Below are 26,551 nucleotides of genomic sequence, written 5' to 3' on the forward strand. Positions count from 1 at the left end.
ATGCACATATATATATGCTCTACAAAAGTTTGGATTTGAAATCATATTCTATGGTATTTGTGTACATATTGGTTTCACCATTCAGAAATGACACCACTATTCATGCATAGTCCCCCTATTTCAGTGCACACAAAAGTAATGGGAGAGATTCATCAAACGTCCAAATGAAGCACTCGTGTTTAGTATTTGGTGGACAATCCTTTGCATGCAATAACTGCCTGAAGTCTGCGACCCCACCATATGCCGGGTATCTTCTCTGGTGATGCTCTGCTAGACATATATATATATATATATATATATATAGCTCTGGAAAAAATTAAGAGACCACTCCAAATTTTTCTTAAATCAGCATCTCTACATGTATGGCAGCCATTCCATTCCAGTGACTGTTGAATTCCAATACAGACACCTCATTCTACTTAATGGCTGGTTACTGATTAGGTGATCACCTGAACCAAATCTTATTTAATGAGGAAAAGTATAAAAACCACTGCTGTGGTCATCACTATCCTCTTGCAATAGGACCAGCAGGATTGGCAAAAACAGTGCTAGTAGTACCTCAAAAGTAATTGGAATAAAAAAATAACAGGATACAGTGAGCGTCAGGTTGCTTCCATCCTTAAAATTTCAAAGACGGCGGTTCATAAGAACAAGGTCAAGCAGCAGACATTAGGGACAACAAAGCTACAGACCGGTAGAGGGCGAAAACTACTCTCCACTCACCGGGATGACCGCCAACTCATTCGAATGTCACTCAACAACCGTAGGATGACATCAAGTGACCTACAAAAAGAATGGCAAGCGGCAGCTGGGGTGAAGTGCACGGCGAGGACGGTTCGAAACAGGCTCCTAGGGGCAGGGCTGAAGTCGTGCAAAGCTAGAAAAAAGCCCTTCATCAACGAGAAGCAAAGAGCCAGGTTGAGGTTTGCAAAAACCATAAGGATTGGACTGTAGAGGACTGGAGTAAGGTCATCTTCTCTGATGAGTCCAATTTTCAGCTTTGCCCAACACCTGGCCGCCTAATGGTTAGACGGAGACCTGGAGAGGCCTATAAGCCACAGTGTCTCGCACCTACTGTGAAATTTGATGGAGGATCGGTGATGATTTGGGGGTGCTTCAGCAAGGCTGGAATCGGGCAGATTTGCCTTTGTGAAGGACGCATGAATCAAGCCACGTACAAAGTTGTCCTGGAAGAAAACTTGTTTCCTTCTGCTCTGACAATGTTTCCCAACTCTGAGGATTGTTTTTTCCAGCAGGACAATGCTGCATGCCACACAGCCAGGTCAGGCAAGGTGTGGATGGAGGACCACCAGATCAAGACCCTGTCATGGCAAGCCCAATCTCTGGACCTGAACCCCATTGAAAACCTCTGGAATGTGATCAAGAGGAAGATGGATGGTCACAAGCCATCAAACAAAGCCAAGCTGCTTGAATTTTTGTGCCAGGAGTGGCATAAAGTCACCCAACAGCAATGTGAAAGACTGGTGGAGAGCATGCCAAGACGCATGAAAGCTGTGATTGTAAATCAGGGTTATTCCATCAAATATTGATTTCTGAACTCTTCCTAAGTTAAAACATTAGTATAGTGGTGTTTAAAAATGAATATGAACTTGTTTTCTTTCCATTATTCGAGATCTGAAAACACTGCATCTTTTTTGTTGTTTTGACCAGTTGTTATTTTCCGCAAATAAAGGAATTTGGGAGAAATGTTGTCAGTAGTTTATAGAATAAAACAAAAATTTTCATTTTACTCAAACACATACCGAGAAATAGTAAAACCAGAGAAACTGATAATTTTGCAGTGGTCTCTTAATTTTTTCCAGAGCTGTATGTATATATATACATATTTTAATATCTAACAATCCCCAATCCCCCATTTTCTAGCTCTAATTTGAGTCAGTATATGGACAAGTCAGTCAGACGACCAGAGAGGGCAGGGTCGGTGTCTGGGCTGCGGTGCAGTTTCCCAGTTGCTCATTAATCTAATTCACCGTCAGGCCTTGATGAGGCCAATCAAATCGCTTCTCCCGTCTTAATCAGTTATGCCAGTGTGAGCGACTTCCTCAGTGGAGCTCCGGCCTGCTGCTCCTCAGCCCACTGCTACCAGGGCTTCATTAACTCTGACACAAGGTACAGGGAGGCTGGGAACACCGCGCCTTCACAGGCAGGATTAAGACTTCAAAACAAAGGCGGGAGATGACAACCAGAATACATTTTGCAGCGAGGGCGGAGACGCAGAGACACGCACACACTCGACACACACACACACACACTCGACACACACACACACACACATACACCAGAGATTAGTAAAACGTCCCAAAGTCAAGACCCCCGTGGCGTTCCGATCGTGTAGTACATTCCACATTCCGACTGGTCACCTGTCAGTTCGGGTGAGCAGACCCAGGCTTCTTAGTCATCATGAATTTAATTACTCTCTCTCTCGCTCGCTCTCTCTCTCTCTCCAGCACTGGCCTCTCCTCTCCTAGCCTCCTCCTCCTCTCCTCTCCTAGCCTCCTCCTCCTCCTCCTACACCGGGGGATTACAGTATAACCACAGCATAATGACTCCATCTTAAATGCTATAGTGAAGCCCACGTCGCAACAATAACACCTGCAAAGAACACACACACACACACACACACACACACACACACACACACACACACACACACACACACACACACACACACACACACACACACACACACACACACACACGCCTGTGTGCAAGGTGGTAGCGTGTGAATGCCTTGTTCGCCAGGCCGGTGATGACCAGGTCTATTTCCACGTTAGCGGCTAGGCTGATTTATGGAAGGCGAGAGCTGTAGATGCCACACATGCCTGAGGGAACGTTCTGGAGCAGAGCTGCTTTTATTAACTGTGGCTGGAGAGAGGCCAGCTAGCCTGCCTGAGCCCTGCCAGTCACCTCACAGGGAGGGAGCAAAGACTCCTCCTGGACGGACGGACGGACGGAGACAGACACACGCACGCACACGCTTATTCAAGGACATTCGTCTGCTTCAAAACTGTCACTACCAACCCCCGCCCAAACACAGCAAACGGAAAACACACACACACACACACACACACACACACACACACCCAGCCACCCACTCAAGGACTCACAGTCACACATCAAAGTCTACAATACAGAACCTCCCGACACACACACACACACACACCCAGCCACCCACTCAAGGCGACTCACAGTTACACATCTAGGTCTACAATGCGCACACACACACACACACACACACACACACACACACACACACACACACACACAGAGAGAGGCAAGGGCAGATGACTATGTGCTAGGGCTGGGGCTGCTCTGCTGCAGGTGGAACTGAGTGCATTCCACAGAGGACCGCCCGCCCGCCCCCCGTTATAAAAAGCAGCTTTGTGCATCTCTAGCCTGGGGTGTTGTACCGCAATAATGCCTGTTTCATTTTCATCTCAACACAAAGGCTTTGTTATTGGACTGGAACATGAAACTATGTGAGAGCGGCAACCGCCACTCTGACAGGATCTGATCAGCGGTAAGAGAAACAGACCAGAACTATGCACGTATTTCACATCTCCTCGTCTCAGATCCGGACATAAAACCAAGCCTTGGCGCTCCGGTTCTGACCGAGTGTGAATGAAGAAAGTCTATCGACCTCGTCCGAGTACGAGACCTTAGGACAAGCGACATCAAGACTGCCGGTGGACAATGAGACCGGGAACCTGCAGCGCGGTCTTTGTGTGGGAGCTGGAGGAGGAGGGAAGAGCCATTCAACACAAGCACCCGTAGATCATAACAGCAGTATGATAGACTGGCGGAGAGGAGAAGGACAGAGTCAATGGAGTGTGGTGGATAAAGAACAGGATGTGAGCGTGGATGAGTCAGATCCAGGTTGAACAATACCAGGCGCTGGGCCCCTCAGCAAGGCTTTAGGAAGAATGCCCAGTGTAGAGTAAAGAGGGAGAGGAGGAGCTGGAATGGTTACCCCCTCTCTCTGTGTGTGTGTGTGTGTGTCCTGTAGGAGAGCTTCTAAAGTGTGTGTGTGTGTCCTGTAAGAGAGCTTCTAAAGTGTGCGTGTGTGTCCTGTAGGAGAGCTTCTAAAGTGTGCGTGTGTGTCCTGTAGGAGAGCTTCTAAAGTGAGCGTGTGTGTCCTGTAAGAGAGCTTCTAAAGTGTGCGTGTGTGTCCTGTAAGAGAGCTTCTAAAGTGTGTGTGTGTGTCCTGTAGGAGAGCTGCTCGGAGTGTGTGTGTGTGTTGAGGCGCAGGGTGTTGGTTCATTACCTCTTCTGTCTCCTGCGCTACCTGTTCATCATCTTCCACCACCACCAGGGTCAGCTTGCTCTTCTTAAAGTCTAGACGGGTGATCTTGGGCCTGGGGGAGATACACCAGGGTAGCACACGTGCACAGAGACAACACCCACGAAAAAATCAGCAATTTATTGATTAGAGAGTTCTTACACCAATAAAGACATAAGTGAGGTCTTACCAGAAGAACAGGCCAATCTTGGTTTCACCCTCAAACACCAGCACTCCAGTCGGGGTGAGTCCTAGACTGTACTCATTGCCATCTCGGGCCTGGAGGCACACACACGCGCACGCACACACACACACACACACACACACACACACACACACACACACACACACACACACACACACACACACACACACACACACACACACACACACACACACACACACACACACACACACACACACACACACACACACACACACACACACACACACACACACACACACACACACACACGATTGAGGAGGCAAAACATATTCAGTGAATTACATTGTGCTTCATCCATCAAACACACCATAGCTTTACATAACAGACAACTGTTTTTTTGTTTTTTTTGTTCAATAGCACTGACACAACGGACAGCCCAGCCGATAAGCCTCCAGTGTTAGTTAGCTAGATAGCATATGATATACACGAGATATGCCATTTAGCTGACGCTTTTATCCAAAGCGACTTACATTGCAGTGAGTGCATACATTTCAGTATATAGGGTCCCAGCGGGAATCAAACCCACAACCTAAGCATTGTTAGCGCCATGCTCTACCAACTGAGCCACAGAGGACCACTCCAGGATAGCCCAGGAGTCCATAACAGAGGTGAATTATACTGATGAACTATAACCAAGCATACCATAGCTTAACGTAACGTAACAGACAACTGTTTGTTTTTGTTAAATTATTTTTTAGATTTATTTTTTTTATTATTCAATAGCAGTGACATTTTACAACGGACAGCCCAGCCTCTCTCAAACAGGGACTCGGGGACATGCAGCCGATAAGCCTCCGGTGTCAGTTAGATAGCAGAGTCCGTGACGGGGACGGCAGAGAGACCCGCGCTCACCTTGACCATGTGCATGTCCACCCCGTACATCTCCAGCCACTTGGCCTTGTTCAGGTAGTTGATCTCTGCCTGCGCCGGCATCTGACCTCTGGAGGGGTTGGAGAGAGACCGGGACAGGCAGCAAACTGGGTGAAAGGCCAGCAGAGGCATTGGCTAGCTCACATACTAAGAATGTGCTCTCTTATCACGACTGGTGGTTATGAATCATAATTTGGGGCTGAAGTTTAAAAAAAAAAAACGTCCACCATGAGGAAATAATAAAGAAGATCAGTATGAGCTAAGCAGGGGAGGCTGGTGGAGGTAGAAATCGGAGGAGAGGCTCATTGTAACGCACGGAACGGAATGAGGAATGGTGTTAAACACATGTCGGATACCGTTCCTCATTCCATTCCATGTGTTACGAAGAGCCCGTCCTCTGATTCCTACCTCCACTGGTTTAAAAGACAGCCGTTGACATGATTGACCACCCTTAAGTTCATTATATCCCTTTGGAAGGTAAAGTAGGCAGACTAGCCTCTCTGGTCAGCCCTAGCTGGCCCACATTGACTTCACACATTACTTCAACTTAACGCTTCAACACATGTTGTATGTAACCGACATCTATTTTCTGTAAGCGTACTATAACTACACCCATTTGCACCGAGAGTGGCACAATATTATAGGGGCCATAACATATCGACAACACAACAAGGGAAATGAAACAGTATCAGAAAACAGCACATCATGCTACATTTGCCTCAGATAATGAATTTCCACAAGAAAGGTCAATAAAGTTTGTTATCGAATAGAGAAGGCATTGACCTGCATTCCTTCCAGGTGTTGAAGATAGCCAGCTCCATGGTCTCCGTCTGCTCTGGGATGAAGCGGAACTCTGACACCAGGTCCAGGGCGTGCTCCGCGGGGTCGCAGTCGCCCAGCTCGGCTGGAACGGACATTGTTCAAACGTGAGTCTCGAACCCACTAAAATGAAAAATGTTTATTCACGACCTGTAACAGGCCTCAAATGCCACACTGTACACAGAGAGGTCTTTCCTCCTCTTCCCATAGCACTGTTGAGATAACCCTGTCTGGAGGCAGGCAGGCTCTCACAGACGCACACACACACGCACACACACGTGAGGACAGCTCCTGTGTTATCAGTGATGTGGTCCAGCTTGGTGCGGGATAGAGCAGTGCGATGCGACACAGAGCTTAACGCAGTGTGGAGCAGCACTGTAGGGGGGTCAGAGGTTAGGGGGTCAGGGAGATGGCAGGGATACAGTCGGTGTGGTTGTGACAGAGCAGATAGGGTTCACCCCCCTCCTGGTCAACAAATCAAATCCCGCCTGGGGATTACAGACTCCCCGCTGAACTGCCCTAACGGAGTACTTGAGAGAGCCACTGAGCGCGCTCAGTCAGTGCATTCGGACATTCAGCTGGACGTGACATTCCAACCTGAGACGCTGTGTGTGTGCGTCCGTGCGTTTGACAGCAGGGGGAGGTGTCCATTGTTGCGCTGGCCTTCACCAACCCTGACATCTGGTTGAATAGAACACAGACTGCAGGACGGAGCTACAATCCTGATGTCTACTCAACCCGAAAATGAAAATGACAAAGTGTGACCGTTCCTTGTTCGGAACGGCTTTTCTCTCGTCTGACTGCTAAGGAAAATAACGGTTTGCTATGCGTGAACGTCGGGATTGCGGGCCGGAGATGATTTCTTTGAGTACTCAGAGGGGACGGAGAGAAGAATAGAGAGAGATTGAGAGTGTGTGTGTGTGTGTAAGGGGGGGGGGGGGGGGGAGAGAAAAAGAAAATCAGAGAGAGGAGAGAGGGGCAGTGCTGGATTAGGGGGCCTTTGGCGAGGACTGGCCTCTCTAATGAGCTGGCATTTACCCCACAGAGGAGCTGGGAGAGAGAGGGAGGGGGGAGAGGAGAGGAGAGGAGAGGGGGATTCTGTTCCATTCAGAATAACCCTGGAGTGTCCATGTACAGTCTGAACAGTGGACAGGCGCTGTAGCCTCAGCCTCTAAGGGAACCCAGTGATAATACGCTCCGAAAATCCGCACGTCACAAACGGCAGAACGTAAACACGACCGGGGGGACACTCGTCGGTTTTGGAGACAAGACGTCACCGAAAATCTAATTAAATCTGAGCGGTGTAGCTAACGAACGGTAAACATCTTCCGATTTCGCCCAAGGTCTGCTAAGCTTGCAAGTAAGGCCGTTTGAGACAGGTAATTTCCGGGACTTTACCGTTAATTAGCTACCGCGCTGATTCTCTGTTGCTAACGATCGTAATGCTGACGTCCATCTCCACAGACTCAAGGGTCTCCAGTTTTGAAACACCCCCCCAGCGTTTCCCTCACTAATCCACCTCTGTGGCAGGTCCTGCGAGGTTCCCAAGTTTCTGTGGGCTCCTGCGTTCACTCACCTTGCAGTGAGAAGGCTGCCAGTTCCACTGCTGTGTCGAAGGGGCATTCTAACCTGCGTTTACGAGAGAGAGACCAGGGTCAGTAACTCACACTGTTGCATTCGACACTGATACGAGCAGGCCATGGACATTTACAATGGGTAGGGTTAAGGTTAGGGCTAGGGTTAGGGTTAGATCTTGCAATGACGTAGTGCTGCAACGCTTAGCCACAACCAATTGTCGTTCGTAGCGTTTTGAGAACACAACACTTGCAATGTGTGCGAATGGAGTCGGCCTAGGGCCCGAAGCGTTTCCGCTTAACACTCAACCCCACAGTAGGACATGGTACAGTAAATGGCGTTCTCCTGGTACTTTCCAATCCCCCCCTAGGGTAACACTCCCGGCCCACGGTGAACAAGGGATGTCTAGCAGCACATAACAGCTTCAACACATCCTCATTAACTCCAGCGTCAGCCTGGTAGACGGCAATGAGGAGATCAGTCACAGCTGCTCCTGTGTACAGAGACCCCTGTCAGCAGAAAGCACCGAGGGGGATTCACTCCATCTAACAACCCTTTTCACTCACTCACACACACACAAACAAACACACTCCTACACACTCACACACGTGTTATTGGATTGCCAGACAACACTAATCCCCCTGTAGTGAAAATTGACACTAATATTCGAAATCTACTTATGGGACGTTAATAATAATAACTCTGTTCACGACATAAAATGTAATCCGTCAGCTAAGCCTCTTAGCATCCGTGTTATGTTGCAACAGATGCATGTATGTGATGATGCATTCGGCCGATAGACACCCAACACACTCAACTAATTGCAGCAGCAGCAACGCATGGGGGTTAGCGCATGGGGGTTAGCGCATGGGGGTTAGCAAATCTAATATGTGCAGGAGGGAAGTCTCTGAAGACGGTTACTTACTTTCCACTGAGAATATCTTGCTTTAGTTGTAATACAAATAGATATCTGCCAGGGGGGGGGAAAGAGGAATTTGTTCATATGTTAACCAGATAAAATATCCACAATGAATGAAAAGTTCCTCATCAATCTTACCATACAGGTAGAAGCTTTAAACTGGGTAGAAGCTTTAAACAGTCCAAACAGTCCTCACCTGGTCAACTCCTCGTGCAGGTTATTGGGTTCAGAGGAATAGAACTTGACCCTCATGTGAAGGCAGTATGGGGGTCCAACTATAAAGCAGAAGAGAGACAGAAGGGAGGAGAGCGAAAGAGAGGGGTTATCACTAACGGAATAAATCTGTTCCTGGCCGTCAGAGCACCAGTGGGCGTGATCGTCCTCAAATAGCTTCGGTCTCTGTTGGTAACCTTCCATCCCATCGTTGTGTGTCTAGATTGACCCTATATGAGAATCAGGATCGCGCCTGATATCGCCTGTCAATGTTCAGCTTTATGGGGTAGAAGTTGAATACTTACTTTTGACTTGTTTTTTTATGCTTTTTGTGACGTCAAGCCAATGCTGTAGGAGACGGAAGAAAATAACAACCAATTAGGCAGTAGAATGTAAAGACAGGACAATGCAGTAGAACAGAAGACATGTATAATGTTATGGATGCTTGTAACCACACCATTTCATCAAATATCTAAGGGCCATTCACATGGGCAACGTCAGCACGACGAATCTGACGAGACAGAATACACAGTGATGTCTAACACCCAGTCTGAGTGTGCCACTAAAAAGTTATTTTCTTAGTTGTAACACTTGTCTGGGAGGCCTGAGTCTGTGAGGCATGAACAATGTAGGAGAGGAGGGGTGGGGGGGGGTGGGGGCTGTTCATGCTGATGAGGGAACAGAAGGTCTCTGGCACAGCCTTCTCTCTCCTCTCCCCCACATTCCTCACTCCAGCCCTCCCCCCTCCCTCTCCCTCTCTCCCTCCCTCTCTTCTTCCATGCCCTTCACATCAGCCTGCCCTGGCTGGGTCTTGCACATTAAGCCAACTTTAAGAACTAGACTTGAACTTCCTATAAGAAAACCCTTTTAGAATGACACACTTCAGTTAAAGCTCTGCTTTAGAGCCAAAAGACTGGTTGATAACCTTATATAGTTAAGTCAAATGAATGGTTGACCAAACAACCCCCCCCCCCCTTAATAAGGACAGACGTGGCCATAAAGTCAAGTTAGTCATTATGAGAATTTGCTCTCACCGGCACTTGTGCTGAGTCCATGAAGCGCAGACCAAAGTAGTCCTTCTCTACGATGTCCAGATGGTACATGATCTGATCAAACAGCTCCTCACCTTTGGCTTTTTTCTGCGAGGAGAGAGACATACGTTCATTAAAGTGACAACAAGCATCTTGATGTCATCAATCATTCAACATTAGACCTCTTCACCCCCACTACCGCCCCTGTACAAGTTTCTCTCCTGTTAATAAAAATCCTTCTTCTAACATTGTGACTGCCAATGGCCCCTGGTGTGAGCATTGATTACTTTGTCTTATGATGACTGTTGGATAGATGATTCACTTACTTAAACAAATGTATTGCTGTAAGTTGCTTTGGATAAAGGCGTCTGCTAAATGTCATAAATGTAAATGTAACATTTGGTTCCACTTTTCACTGTGTTCTCCTATGTTTTTTTGATACTAATATAATTGTTCAATCATGCCTAGTTTTCACTTTTTCCAATGGATAATAAATCCCATTAAATTCAAATGAAAGCGACATTCTCACGGCTGTAATAGGCTATATGATTTACTTCTCTCTATTAACACAAAAGTTGTCAACAGTGCAAATGTGCTGAACAAAGTCATGATTCAACTAGTGTTTGAGCTTGGGGAAAATGTGGATGCATTTTATGGGAGTTTGCATGGCCTCTAGGCAGTAAAAAAAAAAAAAAAAGAAAAAAAAAAAGAAGCAGAAAATGTCAAAAACAAAATGTCAAAAGTCCTGCAAGGTCTCAGCTAGGCTAATGACTGATCCACACGGACCAGCCTGTGAAAACAAACCCCCCCCGGCCAAAGACATGGTGCAAACACAAAACCTGCGGTTGGTCCGCCGGTCACTCCGCTGGACTGGCTGACTTTCAGGCTGGTTTACGTTCAAGGTGACTGACTGAATGATCAAAGCTCGTAGTGGCTGAGGGCGATTTACACCCATGAAAGTCAACGGGGGGGAGGGGGGGTTGGTATTATTTGCAGTTTCTCCCTTGAATTTGATCTTTAGTCTAGATCTAAAGTCTTCCACCGGGGGGGGGGGGGGGGGGGCATGGCACGGCAGAGAGTGCTCAAGCAACAGCAACTCAAACCACTAAAAATGCTACACTAAAAAGGCCCAGATCTTTGTCTACAACCCCAACTTGGATAGGTTCCCATTCTATACAGTGCTCTGTACAGCACTGATAAAAACCTCCGACACAAACAAATTAGCCTTCCAGCTGTGACACTGCTGAATACATAGATACAGCACACACACTCACAATACCAAGACAAACTAACATTTACATTAGCAGTGACAGTAAGCACACAGGCCTACACTGCCCACCTATGGCTCAGGAGTTGTAAAGAGGGGGTGGGGGGGGGGGTCGCTGTGGGTATAGAAGGGGAGAGAGAGGGGGGGGGGGGTGTATGCATGTAGCCTATTCTGCCATTGCACTGGGCAGGCCCAGCCCTAGTGTTAGCCCCTCTGGCCGGACGCTCACGTAGGCCCAATGGAGTTGGCATAGTGCACAAAGCGCCCCTGCGGCCTGGAGAAAGGACACAAAGGCCCCATTGTGCGCTCCAGTGAACCCCGGGCCTCGCTGCCGCGTTGTTCACCAGAGGTTTCCAGCCTGCCGGGCCAACAAGCTGCCTTTGGAGGCGCAGATACATTCCTAAGGCTACTTCCCTCCCGCATGCAAGTCACAGAGGGCCCGGGAAGGGAGGGAGAAATATGGCCCTCCCCTCCCCTCCCCAATCACCCACCCTAGTCTTAAAGCTTGACGCTTCCCTCAGCTCATTCAGACTGAACCCTCTCCTGGAGAGAGGGAGAGGGATGGAGGGAGAGAGGGATGGAGGGATGTGTCAGGCTGGAGGTGAATCATTGGGGTTCTTTACTGTGCTTGCGTCTGAGTCTGAAGGGCAGGGGGGATGGCTGCTGCTTTAGAGGGGTAACCCTAGGAAACCCTATTGAGGAGCCATATTGAACGATCTATCAACCATGTTGGGAAGGGCAATAAACATGCTACGACTCACTCTTTCATTGAATGCCAGTCTGGACTACTTATATGCACTTGAGGGTTTAAAAAAAAAAAAACAGACCAAGTCTCGTTGTTAAGCGAAATACAAACGCGACGTCCACAAGTTGTTCTACTTTCGACGGCTCGGCTTTCTACAGCCAGTTCCTCTATGGTGTGCTAGAAGACAAAAGGGCCCTGTGCTAACCAATGCTTGTTCACAGTATCAGTGACAAGTTCTGCTAAAGTAGTTCCACTCCCAGACTAGTTTACCCAATACCAAATAATCATCTTTTCCTCCAATTTGTCACCATGTTTATTCACTGTATTTATCCAGTGTGTCTAGTTGGTCTCCCGAGTGTATGTTCCAGCAGCATGTTTGTCAAAGATCAGAAAGAATATGTAAACAAAGCGAAAGACCATTAGCTGAAAGCTGTCTTAGAAGAACACCAAGCAAACAGAACACAAGGCCTTGATGATTAGGATCAGTCACTGAATGGTCGCATGGGGAGCCTATAATCACGGATATTACACAACCCAACGGGAACATGACTTAAAAACAGTGCGACCCTCCCTGCTATGAAATGCATATCAAAGCCAGCACCACCCAGTGAAAAAAAGGTCATCATCGGGCTACATTAATTAGGACTCTTACATAACGGGACTATAGGTTCACATAGGGCCCCATCTGACACTTTGAAAAGTTGGCTACCAGATTCCCATGACATTGCAAACCCTGTTAAAAACGACCCAAAGTTTTGCAGTCAAACGCTTCTTCAGCCAAATGAGAGAAAACGGTGCTGATACGATTCCAGAAACGTACAATGGGACCATCTCAGCCTGGGAGCCTAGATTGAGCTCCACAAAAAAAAAGCTTGTCTGCCATACAGAGCGTCTTGTGATAAAGGTCCAGCAACACCACACACATATCAAACTGACAAATCCCAAGCCGACAGCATGAGTGTAATGGGGAGGCTCTTTAGAATACTAGCATTCACATACTGTAGTGGAATAACAGGAATGCCGCTGGTTCGACGGCTGGAATGCCTGAGAAATTCTTAGGAACTAGAGGAATCCAAGAGAGCGGGGCATTGTGAGGCTAGAGGCGAAGTCTTCCACTGTTGCCTCCATTCGCCTGGCTATTGGCTAGGTGGGTCATGTGACGAGGTGTGCTCAGCTGCAGCAGAGGGATCAGGGTATTACAGGTGATCAGCCCCACTCACCACAACACACACCTGCTTACAATATACACACACATCCTGGCACACACAGTGAGGCTAAATTGAAATTGGCCCAGTCATTGATTAACCATACACACTGAGACCACTACCACTACCACCGCCCCCCCCACCCCACCCCCTCAGACTTATTATTACAGGTACATAACACGATAACGATCTCAGAGCAAGGGGACAAATCGTAGCACCAATACGCAAAACTACTGACTTTCTCTCAGGGCACCAGCTATGCAATAACATCCTGCTTCTTTTGGAACGCCATTCTGTCATCCTACCAAACGTCCACCTGTTGCCTTCCCAGGGTGGGTGGGTGTGTGTGTGTGTGTCTTGACATCACTTGAATCAACAGGCAGAGACCAAAGCTGGTGCTTTTCCCACACAGAGTTCCCCACTGTTTGCAGCGTCAGTCCCCCCAAGCCTCACCGGTAGGTCCACGCTGACGTCCGTGCCGTCCAGCAGGGACACCCGGCAGGTGATGACGGACTTGGCGTCCCCGGCAGCTGGGATGTGTGTGACGGCCCTCTGGGCCTCTCGCAGACGAGCCTTCTCAGCATGCTTACGGATGGACCGCCGGCCCAGGGTCCGGCGGAGGAAACTCAGCATGGTGGGGGCCTAGTGGATGTTACCTGCACGGTACATAACAATATTAACTTACAGACACAGAGGGACCATCGCAGAATGCTGTACCATCAACCAAACCATGTCTACTGTATGTAGAAACATATTCAGTGAATGACATTGTACTTCATCCATCAAACACACCATAGCTTTACATAACAGACAACTGTTAACCTTGTACACAACTGTTTTTTTCTTTTTGTTGTTGTTGTGTTCAATAGCACTGACATTTTACAACTGACAGCCCAGCCGATAAGCCTCCAGTGTTAGTTAGATAGCATATGATATACACGAGATATGCCATTTAGCTGATGCTTTATCCAAAGCGACTTACATTGCAGTGAGTGCATACATTTCAGTATATATGGTCCCAGCAGGAATCAAACCCACAACCTAGGCATTGTTAGTGCCATGCTCTACCAACTGAGCCACAGAGGACCACATATATCCTGTGAAATGTATGGAAAATACTTTTTTGCTGAAGGACAATGTAGCTAGAGCAAACTCAAGTTGAGTAAGTCATGATAACATCTGCAACAGGTTCGTCATGTTTTCTCCTGTATAGATTAAGATTTAGATTAGTTTTCTTATGTGGGGCATCATTTGACAATAGGCCTCATCTCAATGATGAGCTGTTTCAGTGGTTCCAAATTATTAGCCAGTACCAGTGGAGAAGACTACAAATAAACAACATCAACCATCCCTGCCAGACGACAGTACACACAGTGTTCTGACACAGCTGTCAAATATCCGAAAACCAAGTAACTAGCGATCAAAAACACCCCAACAGGGCCAACTAGCTGACTGGCTTATTTGCATGCTGCCAGCTGGTTTGCGCAGCTAGTACTAGCTGGCTAGTGCTAGCAAGCTTTGTTTGCCTAACACAATTGGCTTTGCTCAATACTATTATTAGCCTACACGTTTTTTTGATTCCGGATTCCAAAGATAATCACTGTTGAAAATGAAATAAATAGATCAACTGCGAGTAAATATTGAAATTTTAGCTATTTAGCTACTTAGCAACGGACGAGAGCAACAGGTTTAGCAGGCTCGCTACCTCCTCCTGTGATGATGCTGAGGCAACAGATGAAAAAACTCCGACATACACTTGCTGTCGGGCCACTTGTAGATCCCAAAGTCATAGCTAAAAGCGATACTCACCAAAAAAAGACTTGCTGGTATTCAAAACGAGATATAGTCCACTTGCATTGCCCAGGTTTAATAAAGATCCTGTTATTAAATCGCCATGGTTGGGATGTGTGGTGTGTTTTTGCCCCTCGGACGCCGACGGGATGATTTTCACAAGTCCCAAGAAAAGTGGGAGGCAAGATTCCCAGGATGTGACGTTGGGATAAATCTCGAACAAAACCGGATTTGCATTTAAAGGGACAATAGTGGGGTGTTGGGTGGTACTCTTGAAATGAACCTCATGTATTTCATGACATTATATTACAAGGTATTTATTTCCTCTAAACAAAATGTATTCTTAATGCCCTCTTTTGTAATTTGTAGCCTCTGATATGTTATGCCCTCCTCATTAGGGTTGCATAATAATACAGGATTCTTTTGTTAAAATAAATGTGTGTTCAATAATATGATAATGGCTAAAATAATTGCAAAAAAAACCACACTGAAAGTTATAAGGAAAGGTTTTTGAATCAGATCAAATTGAGGCTGCATGAGGTTTCATCTCCATTTAGCAACAGTGCCACCTACTGGTCGTTGTGATAGCATGAGTGTGGGGCTTCTCCTTCAATGCTTAGGGGTCAGAGATCACTTATGAATCTTCATGTCGACATTACAACAACTGATTCCATTACATTCCACCTCAGACTATACCAGAAGGACCATTTAAAGTGACAGATGCAAGTCTCACCAGTCACCACACGACACAGTCTAATAACTATGAGAAATACTCTAGTCAAACCTTGATCCTTGAGAAGATGAGGGCAAACAGTGACATTTTCCTACAGGTGTTTAGGCAGAAATAAAAAACGTTTAACTTGACAGTACTGCCACTACTCTGACAAGCTAATGCTAACATGGTTTATAACACCATTCATCTCTTCACCACATTGCATTGCCTGCCCTCACTTTTACAGTGTGGAAAAGCAACATCAGCCAAAGCCACTTTTCATGCTTTATTAACAGACAATATTTAGTTGTTTGTAATTAGGCTTAGGAACATATTTAAAGCATTGTCAATAAACTGCCAGTAAACAATAAAGACAAATCTAAGAGCAATGGACTGAAGTAATAATGTATTCTAATAACACACACGATTCAGGTCATTCTCAAAACAAAAACAACATTTCAACTCACAAATGATTTTCCCTTTTATTTTAAAGATTTTTTTCATATACAACATTGTATTTACATGGTCTAGTATATTTACACAAAATGAACAAGTGGCACTGTGTAGTTTGGAGTTTTTGTTCCCTACAGGTGTCTTACAAACAAATAAAATGATAAATAAAAATCATAACACCACTTTATGTTTCTGACTTATTCAGCAGCGATCACAGCTACCCAGTCATCTGCAAAGTGCTGTCCTTTCCCAAGAAGCAAGAACTGTTTCCTTTACAAAAATACAACTCAGCCAGCCACCCTCCCCTCCCCTCCCCCCCTCCCCTCCATACTGCCTCCTCCAAACAGTACCCCCAATGTACCCCAATATGCCATCACAACACTTTGACCAAAGCTCAATGCTGGACATTCGTAAACATGATCGTTTGATGGTCCTGAAATCCCTAGTCTGGTGTGATGTTCGGTAACTGTACTGTAGTTGTGTTCTTATGATGTGTCACGTGCCCTCTGAGGCAGAACGTAGTGAGTGGGATCCATGTATGATCAAAAGAGAGGAAGATTTTGGAAGGAAGAAAAAGAGAAGAATCGAATGATGTTTGCGTGGATTCCATTCAGTGGACTGGTAAGGGACTGAATCTGGTGGTTTCACAGAAGGCCTGTGTAATGGCCAACATAATCCCTCCTTTGCCTCCACCATAGATTCACCCCAGTCACCTCAGATCAGGAAGATGTAACAATGACAAGTCACACCCATACTAGTTTACAAGCAGGCTTATTCCAGACAGATAACATTGAACAACAAATGACTGACAGTCTATGTTGAAATGGGCAGTTAAAGCATGACGAGGGGTTACTGCAGGTTAGCTTAGGTTAGCTAATGGTTATACAGACACCATTGGACACACAGCCACAGCAGCACCAGAGGCAGGACAAATATACACAACAGAAACTGCTGCATCTCTCCCTCTCTCTCTCCCCCTCTCTCACACGCACGCACGCACGCACGCACAAGCACACACACACACAAGTGCGCACACAAGCACACACACACACACTCACACACACACAAGCGCGCGCACACACACACAAGCGCACACACACACACACACAAGCGCACACACACACAAGCGCACACACAGGCATACGGCAGTTTGGTTGTGCAGTAGACGGCATTGGAGAGGGTGGCACTATACCTACAGTGCCAAAATGGCAACATGTAATAAAAACAAAGCAAGAAAACAGCCTCTTTCATGAGAAGAAGAGGACCTAAAACTATTACCAAGCTGCTCCAATTTGAGGAGCTCATGAAAATGACAATACAGTTGAACCAGTGTGAAAACAAGCACCCATGTGTTGCCTGATGGTTTGAATGAAATATGTCATCATGTCATTCTTGTGTTGGGTACAACAAATGCCCAGCAGTCTGTCTCTGTACCTAAAACATCCTAAGCCATTATCATCATCATCATCATCATCATCATCTCCAATTTTAAAAAATGTGCCTTCGTTAAAACCTCTAAGTACCATCTAGATATATCAAAAAGGGGGGCAGGTGGGATAATTATTCGTTGAATGCTCTTAGTGTTGCTGGCTTGTGTTCTCTACATTCTTAAGAGACAGACACACAAACATAGACGGGGAGAAACAAAACTGAAAAAATCAAGTCTCCCATTTTGTTAGCATTACTTGCCTTGGTGGCAAAGGGACTTTGTGAAATAGCTTAGACCGCATGTCCTGACCCAGTAAAAGCTCTGATGGATCGTTTACCAACTGGACAGTTTTAACAGGCCAATAAAGGCCACTCAATTGGCTCCTGTTTGATCTATGCAAGCACAGAGGCATAGCAACACAACAGCCACAGGGTTAGCTGGGGTTACACACAAAGTGCTCTGATGTGTCTGTCTATTGTCTGAATTTCAACAAGATAGCAAAAAAAAAAAGAACAATAAATTAAACCACTTTTTTCACTAAGTAAAGAAAAAAACAAATGAATCACACTACTTTTTACTATCTATGATTTCATTTGGGAAGCATGAAGCTAGACTTGTACTAACATACACGTTTGTTCAGTGGACAGAGTTTGACAAACTAAAACACAATAAATACTCTTTGAAAAAAGATACGGTATTCTCTCAATCAGCCAGGAGATGGACATCGAAGAAAAGGCATGTCCGCCTCGTCTCGCAGATTCACTCGGAGGGGACGGGGGCGACCACACGTAAAAATATTCACTCCCTCGCTGCCCTGCCCTTCGTACTTATGGCACTACAGCAATTTCACCATGTTGTATATTGACATATTCTTTTTTTTCATTTTATTTTATTACCCTGAACACACAATGTCCCTAATGGTACCTATTTAACATAGCTGGATTCTTTTGTCCATGATTTTCTGTTTGTTTGTTTTTTTGTCGGCGTAAAGTGCAACAGTGCTTTGTTCTCTCCGCTGCCCCCAGTCCCCAGGACTCCTCCCTGGCGCGGGCGTCGCCCTGGGGACCCGGGTCAGCTCCAAGAGGTCAGGGGTCAGGGTTCAGGGGTCAAGCTGGTCTCGCTGGTCACACTTGTAACGCTGGTCACACTAGCAACGCTAGCCTCCTCTTCTTCTTCCTCCTCCTCCTCCTCCTCGTCCTCCTCGTCCTCTTCTTCCTCCTCCTCCTCATCTTCCTCTTCTCCTAGTTCTTCCTCTTCTCCTACTTCTTCTTCTTCTTCTTCTCCTTCTCCTACGTCTTCCTCTTCTCCTACTTCTTCTTCTTCTCTCTGGTAAAGGGTAGACCTCAGGGGTTTGACCAGCCCCTCCTCGTACACCTTGAGGATGGCTTCACAGACAAACCTGTACTGGCTCTGAGGAGACATAAGAGGGAGGGGAGAAGAACAACAACAACAACGTGAGCTAATGGTAAAGATGCTAATGGTAAGGATGCTAATGGTAAGGATGCTAATGGTGAGGATGCTAATGGTGAGGATGCTAATGGTAAGGATGCTAATGGTAAGGGTGCTAATGGTAAGGGTGCTAATGGTAAGGATGCTAATGGTAAGGGTGCTAATGGTAAGGGTGCTAATGGTAAGGATGCTAATGGTAAGGGTGCTAATGGTAAGGATGCTAATGGTGAGGATGCTAATGGTAAGGATGCTAATGGTAAGGATGCTAATGGTGAGGGTAAGGCATGAGCACACAGGCAAGAACAGCCTGTGATGGGGAAGCAGAGGCAGCCAGGCGTGAATAAACAATCTGAACAGCTAACTTCCCTGAGGTGGGGTGCAGTGAGAGTGTGTGTGTGTGTGTGTGTGTGTGTGTGTGTGTGTGTGTGTGTGCGCGCTTGTGTGTGTGTGTGTGTGTGTGCGCTTGTGTGTGTGTGTGCTTGTGTGTGTGTGTGCGCACGTGCTTGTGTGTGTGTGTGTGTGTGTGTGTGTGTGTGTGTGTGTGTGTGTGTGCGTGCGTGCGTGCGTGTGTTTGTAATCATACACGTGTACGACTGGAGGAAACACATGGTAGACCTCTTTTTTCCTCTAGTCTCATTAACATCGTCTCTTACTCCCCCCTCCCTGCCCCCATCTCCCCCCTCCTCTCCCCCCTCCTCCTATCCTCCCCCCTAGAGCCCTGGGGGTGTGCTAGCCTCATTAGAGCTCAGCGTATCCTAATGAAATTACCGCTGCATCATCATCATCTGTACCTCCGCTACCGTGGCTTCCTGGCTCGGGGGACGGGGTCAGGGCTGAGGGTGGCCGGGGCCGAAATGGCACTCGTGTGGCGATCTCTAGAGGGATGGGGAGGCTCTGGGTCGAGATGAGAAGCAGCCGAATGCAGGGCTGTTTTTTGTTGTTTTGGTTTTTCTGTTTATCTGGTTCGGACGGTGCAGGGACAGACTGGGCTGACATACTGTGGTGTCGGTGAGTCAATCGAACGCAGGCTGTGGTCCGCATGGTTAAGACGGCACAGAGAGGGAACAGTGGCACAGACAAGTATATCTCCGTGCCAGAGCCCAGTGAATGCAGGAGAATAGTCATTACAGCCGGGTGTATGAGTCTGGCGAGACAATGCCATTGTCACTGGCACAAAAGAATGTCACTGGTAGACGGTGACAATGGAGCGTTTACCAAAGCCGACACAATAGGGATGGAGAAAACAAGCGCAATCAGCATAGGATAACCCGCTCCTTTTTTTCTGGTGAAATTCGACAAGTGTGCTCGAATTGTTCTTATAAAGGCACCCTGAGACCGAGGTCTATTTGGGTAACAATCGGGAGGCTGTAGGGGAGCCATCTTGGATGAGGCGAGCGAGCGAGCGGGAGAGGGGAGAGAAGAGAAAGGGAGGAGGAGGAGGAGGAGGAGGAGAGGAACAGAAGAGGAGGTGGAGAAGAAAGAGGGAAGGAGGAGAGGAAGAGAGGAGAAAAGAGGAGGAGGAGAAGGAGGAGAGGAACAGAAGAGGAGGAGGAGGAGAGGAACAGAAGAGGAGGAGGAGGAGAGCAGCAGAGAAGGAGGAGAGGAGAAAAGAGGAGGAGCAGGAGGAGAGGAGGTCTTACGGGGGTCTGAATCATCATCGCCCTCTGGTCCCTCATGGTTCTGACGATGTCCAACGGATAAACAGGCTGACTGCACTCCATCAGGCACAACGCTGTCTCCATGGTGATGAGAACTCCCGTTCGGCCAATCCCCGCGCTGCGTGTGACAGAGAGGGGGAGAGGAGTGGGGAGGAGGAGAGAGGGTTAAAACGGAGGAGAGAGGGAGGGAGAGAGGGGGTGGGGTGGGGGGTTAACTGAGGTTACAGTTTCTCCCTTTCACATGGAGAATTATCCTTTTCCAGTGGGCGTTCTGCATGCCTAAGCACTATGCTGTACATTTATGATATTACGATCTCGATTTACATATAGATTTGAAAGCATAAAAACCCATATCCCTAGGCGTTAGATACATTCAATGCATTACATGCATTCCAGTGTGTTGTTGAGGCATGTCTGGAGTCCCATTAGCACGTAACATGGGTTAGGTCTATCTGCAGTGTTCAGGGCTGCTGTGTTGGGGGAATGGGAGTCAGTGGTGGCAGGGAGAGGTCTGCTGGCAGCAGGGGAGGCTGGCGGAGGTAGGAATCGGAGGACTTGATACAATTCCTCATTCCACTCCATGCATTACAATGAGGCTGTCCTCTGATCTGATTTCTGCCTCCACCAGCCTCCCCTGGTTGGCACAGACTGGGTAGTGGTTCTAATGGTGTTTGCTACACCAGAGAGGTGGGCTTAATACCTGCATAGACCTCATATATTGACTATATACTCTGGATAAAGGAATGAGCTGAATGACCATATGTCATTACTTTGAAGACAGAGTGAGGGCGAGAGGCCCTACAGTGAAAGCACAGGGTAAAGTTCCGTCCCTGAGTATGTGACAGGTCCAGAATGTGCATTGTGCGACGGCCCAGTGTGACCCTCCGGTACGGTACCTGCAGTGGACCACCATGGGCTCATCCTTGCCGGCTCGTTTGCTCCGCACCAGGCTGACAAAGTCCAGGAAGTCTGTGGAGTCGTCAGGAACGCCGTGGTCCGGCCAGGCCAGATACTGGATCTGGGTCAGCTCCCGGCTCTCCTCACTCTGTACCCACGGCAACAAGACAGACAGTTAGGGGAGCATTGCTATGACAACAGGGGAAAAGACTGCTTGTCTGGGCACTCTATTAATATTCACCACCAGAGACACACACACAAACACACAAACACACACACACACACACACACACACACACACACAATGGGGGAGGGAAGCACAGCCAATGCAGTGGTCAACCACAGTCTGTGGGATGTGTTGTATACGGTGGCCAAAATGTGTTTGGCCCTTTAACATCATCTATCAGTGTCGCCATAGTAACACAACACAGGCTGCCTCAATATCATACCGCCTCATGGCTGTGAGGCCGATCGCCATGGCAACATGAGCCGTACGTGCTCCGCATGAGCCAGAAAAAGAACAGCCCACACAAGTCACCATGGTAACGCTCGGTGCTCATCCCTTACCACTTAAAGAGGAAGTTTACCGTATTTGCATCTCATAATCCTTGGTGAATTACCATGTGAAAAGTCAAAGAAGCTGCAACCCACGTTTTTTCATTTTTTTTAAAAAAAAATTCAAAGTTTACTTGACAGTTGGCTTGACTTGCAAAAAGGGCATGGGTATCAAAAAGGGCATGGGTATCACCACAGCAGGTGGTGCTTAACACGTGACTGTACCTCTAAGCGTGTGAGAGTCATGTCTCGGACCAGGAAGGCGGAGTTGCCCTCCTCTGTCAGACAGGACACCCGGAAGCCTCCGTACGTGGCAGAGCTGTCTGGGTTGGGCCAGTACTGGTGACACTTCACCTGGGAAGCAGAGGACCACAACACACGGTTTAGAAGGTTCATGGTTTGAACAGGAGAAGAGGACAAATGAAATTTCACTTGAACATTTTAACCAAACACAAAACAAAAACCGGTGTCAATAAATCATTCGGTGAAGACATTCGTAAAAGCTGTGACGACAGGACGTCATGATGGCACAAGAGAGGGCCTGTTGCCTGGGCACAGAGGTGGCACGTACCCGCCCCCTCTCCACCTGAGTGGTGAGCATGACCACCATGGAGGAGCCCTGCTCCCAGGTCATCTGCCAGAAGTCTGGGCACGTGTTGGGCAGCGGCCCCTGGCACGCAATGTAGCGGTTGATCAGGCTGGACGCAGGGATCTCCATCTTGAGAGGAAGATAGGAGAAGAATAAGACTGGTGTGCGTGTGTGTGTGTGTGTGTGTGTGTGTGTGTGTGCATGCACACATGTGCGTGTGTGTGCGCGTGCGTTTGCGTGCGCACGTGTGTGTGTGTGTGAGCAAGAGTGTGTGGGCAAGTGAGCATGTGTCCATTTAAAAAAAAATAAAAAAATAAAAGTGGAGCCTATACAGTATCTTTACCTCAGCTCTCTGGCTAAGCCTACATAGAGCTATTTAAAGTGAACAAAGACGTGAGGACGGGTGTGGGAGGAGTGGAGTGAACGGGCGGGTTTGATCCGGAGGAGGTGGAGAGGACAGACACTCACGTTGATGTAATTTGCATTGATGTAGTCATCTGTGCTTTTCAGAATGACCCGCGTAGCATCGTCTGAAAACAGAGGAGGACAAGAGGGGACAGGGAGGGGAGGGGGGGGGGGGGGGGGAGAAAGAGGGGAGGGGAGAAAGAAAGAGGAGGGGAGGAAGAAAGAGGGGGGGAGAAAGAAAGGGGGGGGGGAAAGAGGGGAGGGGGGAGAGAAAGGGGAGGGGGGGAAGAAAGGGGAGGGGGGGAAGAAAGAAGAGGGGAGAAAGAAAGAAGGGGGGAGAAAGAGGGGAGGAAGAAAGAGGAAGGGGGAAAAAAGAGATGATGAGTTAACGCATAACAGATGAGGTCAACAAAGTAAACAGGGTTAAACTGGTCGGAGTGCGGCTCAGTACTCACAGGGTGAGATGTCTCTGTAGCGGTTTTTGGAAATGTTCTGAGGTAATTTGGCACACAACATTGTCATCCCAGGCCTCTTCCGATAGAGTTGCTGTACGGAGAGAATAAAAGCAGAACAAATGAAACTGCGTGTCGACAATCAATTACGAGTTGCGGTTCACGCTAGCGCAGTTATTGTTCCCCTCGCGCATTAAAGACGCGTAGAGGATTGAGCCCTGAGCAGAGCATCGTCACTGCCATGTTTACATAAATAAATGAAGGGAATATGGCTGAGAATGTCTCCTACGTCGGGAAGCTAAGTCTTTGCCTAAGCTGCTTTTACCTGCTGTGTTAGGAATACATAAGATGCTGCTAATCTTTGGGACTACGGGCAAAATGTGTATATATTTAAGCTGATTTAATGCACCAAACGCTAAGAAATGCAACCTCTCCTCAGCTTGTGTATTGTCTCTCTCTCTCTCTGTCTTTTTTTTCTGCCTCTTTTCTCCTTCTCTCTCTCATGCTTTCTTTCTCACTGTGTGTGTGTGAGTGTGTGTGTGTGTGTGTGTGTGTGCGTACGTGCGCGCGTTTCCTTGAACCCTCGCTGTTTCACATTCTTCTTCTCTAATAACACAACAGGGCAGTGCAACAGGAAGCAGTTAAGGCAGCTTGATGAAAGACAGGAAGTCATCGGAATGTGAGAGAGGAAATAATAAGACCTTTGTTTCCCGACCGCGAGGTCTGACGCATCGACACAACAAACTACACACCTCCTTATCCTGCCTGCCGCCTTCACCACTGTTCATCACAAAGAAGCCTGTTGTGTAAGAACCTAGAGGTGAAGGCTGTTTCTGTGAGGTTGCTACATCACCCTGCACTCAGAGGAACTGTGAGAAAAAAGAGAGCCTGTCACTAACACCTCTAAAAGCGTGTTAAAGCACACATACTGTACAGTAACCAGGTATTTCGTACTACAAAGTCGGCCCTCATCTCCCCCCCCCCCATCACAGATCTGATAAGAGATCTGATGAACAGATCTGAAGGGAGAGCTATTTCTTGCGTGTCCAGTCCGGGGAGGCGGGTGGAGGTAAAACAATATCGAAGGACGGGCTCTTCGTAACGCGTGGAACGGAATGAGGATTGGTATTAAAACCACGTGTTCGCCCGTCCTCCGATTTCTGCGCCCACCAGCCTCCACTGGTGTACAGTGTCCACTAATCAGGGGAGGGAATCAGAAAATGAGTGGAGGGGGAGGGTAAGGGGAAGGGGGGGGGGGGGAGCCCTGGTGTAACCTCCATAAAAGGCACAGAAGACTCACATCAAACTGAGACAGGATGGCCCCGCCGGTGAGACCCTCCTTCAGGATGGTCATGGAGTCTCTCCAGGCGTCCTGGTCCAGCTGGGACGGGTCCTGTGGAGACTTTTCTGGGATGTACTGGAAGTCCGGCTCCGCCTCTTGCTTCTCCTCCACCACCTCGTACATGGCTGTAGGGAAAGACACCGTCAGGACCCAGAGCGACTGGACATATCCTGATCCAGGATACTGCTGAAGCCTTGTTTTACTTTGACATCTCTTCTAACCTGCTCTGGGCTGTGCTGTTTTGTACTGTCTGAATCTGTCCATGCTAATGTCTGCCCTGCCATGTCTACACACTCGGTTAGTCTGTAGGATGAAAAAAACTCTGTAAATACTGTAGATTCAGAACATCATCACCATGACAATAAACCCTAGCCCCTCCCCTGAGTGCTCACCACTGGGCCGGACCAATACTGTCGTAGTAGAACATCCAATCATCATCATCATGCCTATTACCATGCAGGGGGTTTAGAGACCCAAGCTCTCACCATTGGGCCGGACCAGTAGTATGAGCTCTCCTGAGTGGCTCTCACAGCTGGCCTTGATGAACATGACCACCTGGTCGTGAGTGTGCTCCGAGATGTCTCGACCGTTGATCAGCACCACTTGGTCGCCTTCGTTCAGCCGGGGAACACACAGGTCAGCCTGTAGGAGGGGAGGAGATTGCGGTCAGGACGCGGTCAGAATGCGGTCCAAGTGCGGTCAGAACGCGGTCAATGTCGGGTGAATACACAGGGCACGAGGAGAGAGAAGGGACTGGGGAGGTGGCCACCTGTGGTCCGTAACGACACAGAAGAGTCCTGCTATTCATTCAAAACCTTAACTTGATCAATTTCAGGAGGATGTGAGTCTTGTGCCGTGAATTGACTGCTAATCCATGAAGTCAGAGAGGTTGATGAAGTTATCTCAGAGAACATCATTCTGAGGCCTAGACAGTGTGTGAGTGTTACTCTTCAGAATGACTGCTCTCTTTGAGTCTCCGTTCAAAACAATGGGCTGTTTCATTCATCACGCATCTGTCTGTGAGAGCGATAGCGAGAGAATATGTGTGTGTGTGTGTGTGTGTGTGTGTGTGTGTGTGTGTGACAGAGAGAGAGAGAGAGAGAGAGAGAGAAAGTGAGAGCAACTGTGTGAGTGAGTGAGAGAGGATGAAAGTGATAGAGGGAGTGACAGCACCTTTGAGGTTGCCAAAGAGGGAAGTTTGAGTGTGTGTGTGTGTGTGTGTGTGTGTGTGTGTGTGTGTGTGTGTGTGGCAGGGTGTTGGTGGTGCTGTGGCATACCGACGTCCCCGGGGCAACACGAGACACGATGACAGGCATCTTCTGATCGGCACCGCCCTGGAACCAGACAGACAGAGGTTCATGTATAAAATCATCATCATCACCACTACGACCTCCACCTCCACCACCATCATCATCACCAATAAGGTGGTTGTAGTGAGTCCTCACCTTGACATTGAAGCCAAATCGTCCGCTTTCGTCCGGCCTCATCTTGATCAGGACCAGATTGTCATGAGGGACGACGCCGTTCAGCTGCAGAGGAGGAGGACAAACACATGTACTTACTAGTTCTGCCAATCAAACGGCACGCAAGAACATCAACACTCTGTGAACAGTGGCTCCGTGGTCATGAACCAGCCTCGAGGCAATTTC

The 26,551-nt window shown here is 47.8% G+C and overlaps 2 protein-coding genes across 2 annotated transcripts in view; both read right to left on the reverse strand.

Annotated features, from left to right (window-relative positions):
- The window catches only part of epb41l5 (erythrocyte membrane protein band 4.1 like 5), a gene marked incomplete at its 3' end in the record, with an annotated part of 30,590 nt that extends 15,469 nt beyond the window's left edge, over window positions 1-15,121 (reverse strand). Inside the window, exons 1-11 of the mRNA XM_083681442.1 lie at window positions 14,980-15,121; window positions 13,624-13,826; window positions 9,957-10,061; window positions 9,228-9,270; window positions 8,906-8,984; window positions 8,716-8,760; window positions 7,792-7,844; window positions 6,180-6,300; window positions 5,379-5,466; window positions 4,491-4,579; window positions 4,286-4,376 (exon numbers count right to left, since the gene is read on the reverse strand). Coding sequence (XP_083537568.1) covers window positions 4,286-4,376; window positions 4,491-4,579; window positions 5,379-5,466; window positions 6,180-6,300; window positions 7,792-7,844; window positions 8,716-8,760; window positions 8,906-8,984; window positions 9,228-9,270; window positions 9,957-10,061; window positions 13,624-13,803 — 894 coding nt within the window. The 5' untranslated portion in view covers window positions 13,804-13,826; window positions 14,980-15,121. The remainder of the gene's footprint in view (window positions 1-4,285; window positions 4,377-4,490; window positions 4,580-5,378; window positions 5,467-6,179; window positions 6,301-7,791; window positions 7,845-8,715; window positions 8,761-8,905; window positions 8,985-9,227; window positions 9,271-9,956; window positions 10,062-13,623; window positions 13,827-14,979) is intronic.
- Window positions 15,122-16,141: 1,020 nt separating this feature from the next.
- ptpn4a (protein tyrosine phosphatase non-receptor type 4a) overlaps window positions 16,142-26,551 on the reverse strand; it is a 47,421-nt gene continuing 37,011 nt past the window's right edge. The window contains exons 17-27 of the mRNA XM_083681763.1: window positions 26,348-26,431; window positions 26,180-26,236; window positions 25,388-25,544; window positions 24,861-25,027; window positions 23,564-23,654; window positions 23,172-23,233; window positions 22,686-22,832; window positions 22,340-22,468; window positions 21,559-21,707; window positions 20,645-20,780; window positions 16,142-18,965 (exon numbers count right to left, since the gene is read on the reverse strand). Coding sequence (XP_083537889.1) covers window positions 18,648-18,965; window positions 20,645-20,780; window positions 21,559-21,707; window positions 22,340-22,468; window positions 22,686-22,832; window positions 23,172-23,233; window positions 23,564-23,654; window positions 24,861-25,027; window positions 25,388-25,544; window positions 26,180-26,236; window positions 26,348-26,431 — 1,497 coding nt within the window. The 3' untranslated portion in view covers window positions 16,142-18,647. The remainder of the gene's footprint in view (window positions 18,966-20,644; window positions 20,781-21,558; window positions 21,708-22,339; window positions 22,469-22,685; window positions 22,833-23,171; window positions 23,234-23,563; window positions 23,655-24,860; window positions 25,028-25,387; window positions 25,545-26,179; window positions 26,237-26,347; window positions 26,432-26,551) is intronic.

This window comes from Argentina silus (assembly GCF_951799395.1).
Source record: "Argentina silus genome assembly, chromosome: 12".
NCBI classification, from domain to species: domain Eukaryota; kingdom Metazoa; phylum Chordata; class Actinopteri; order Argentiniformes; family Argentinidae; genus Argentina; species Argentina silus.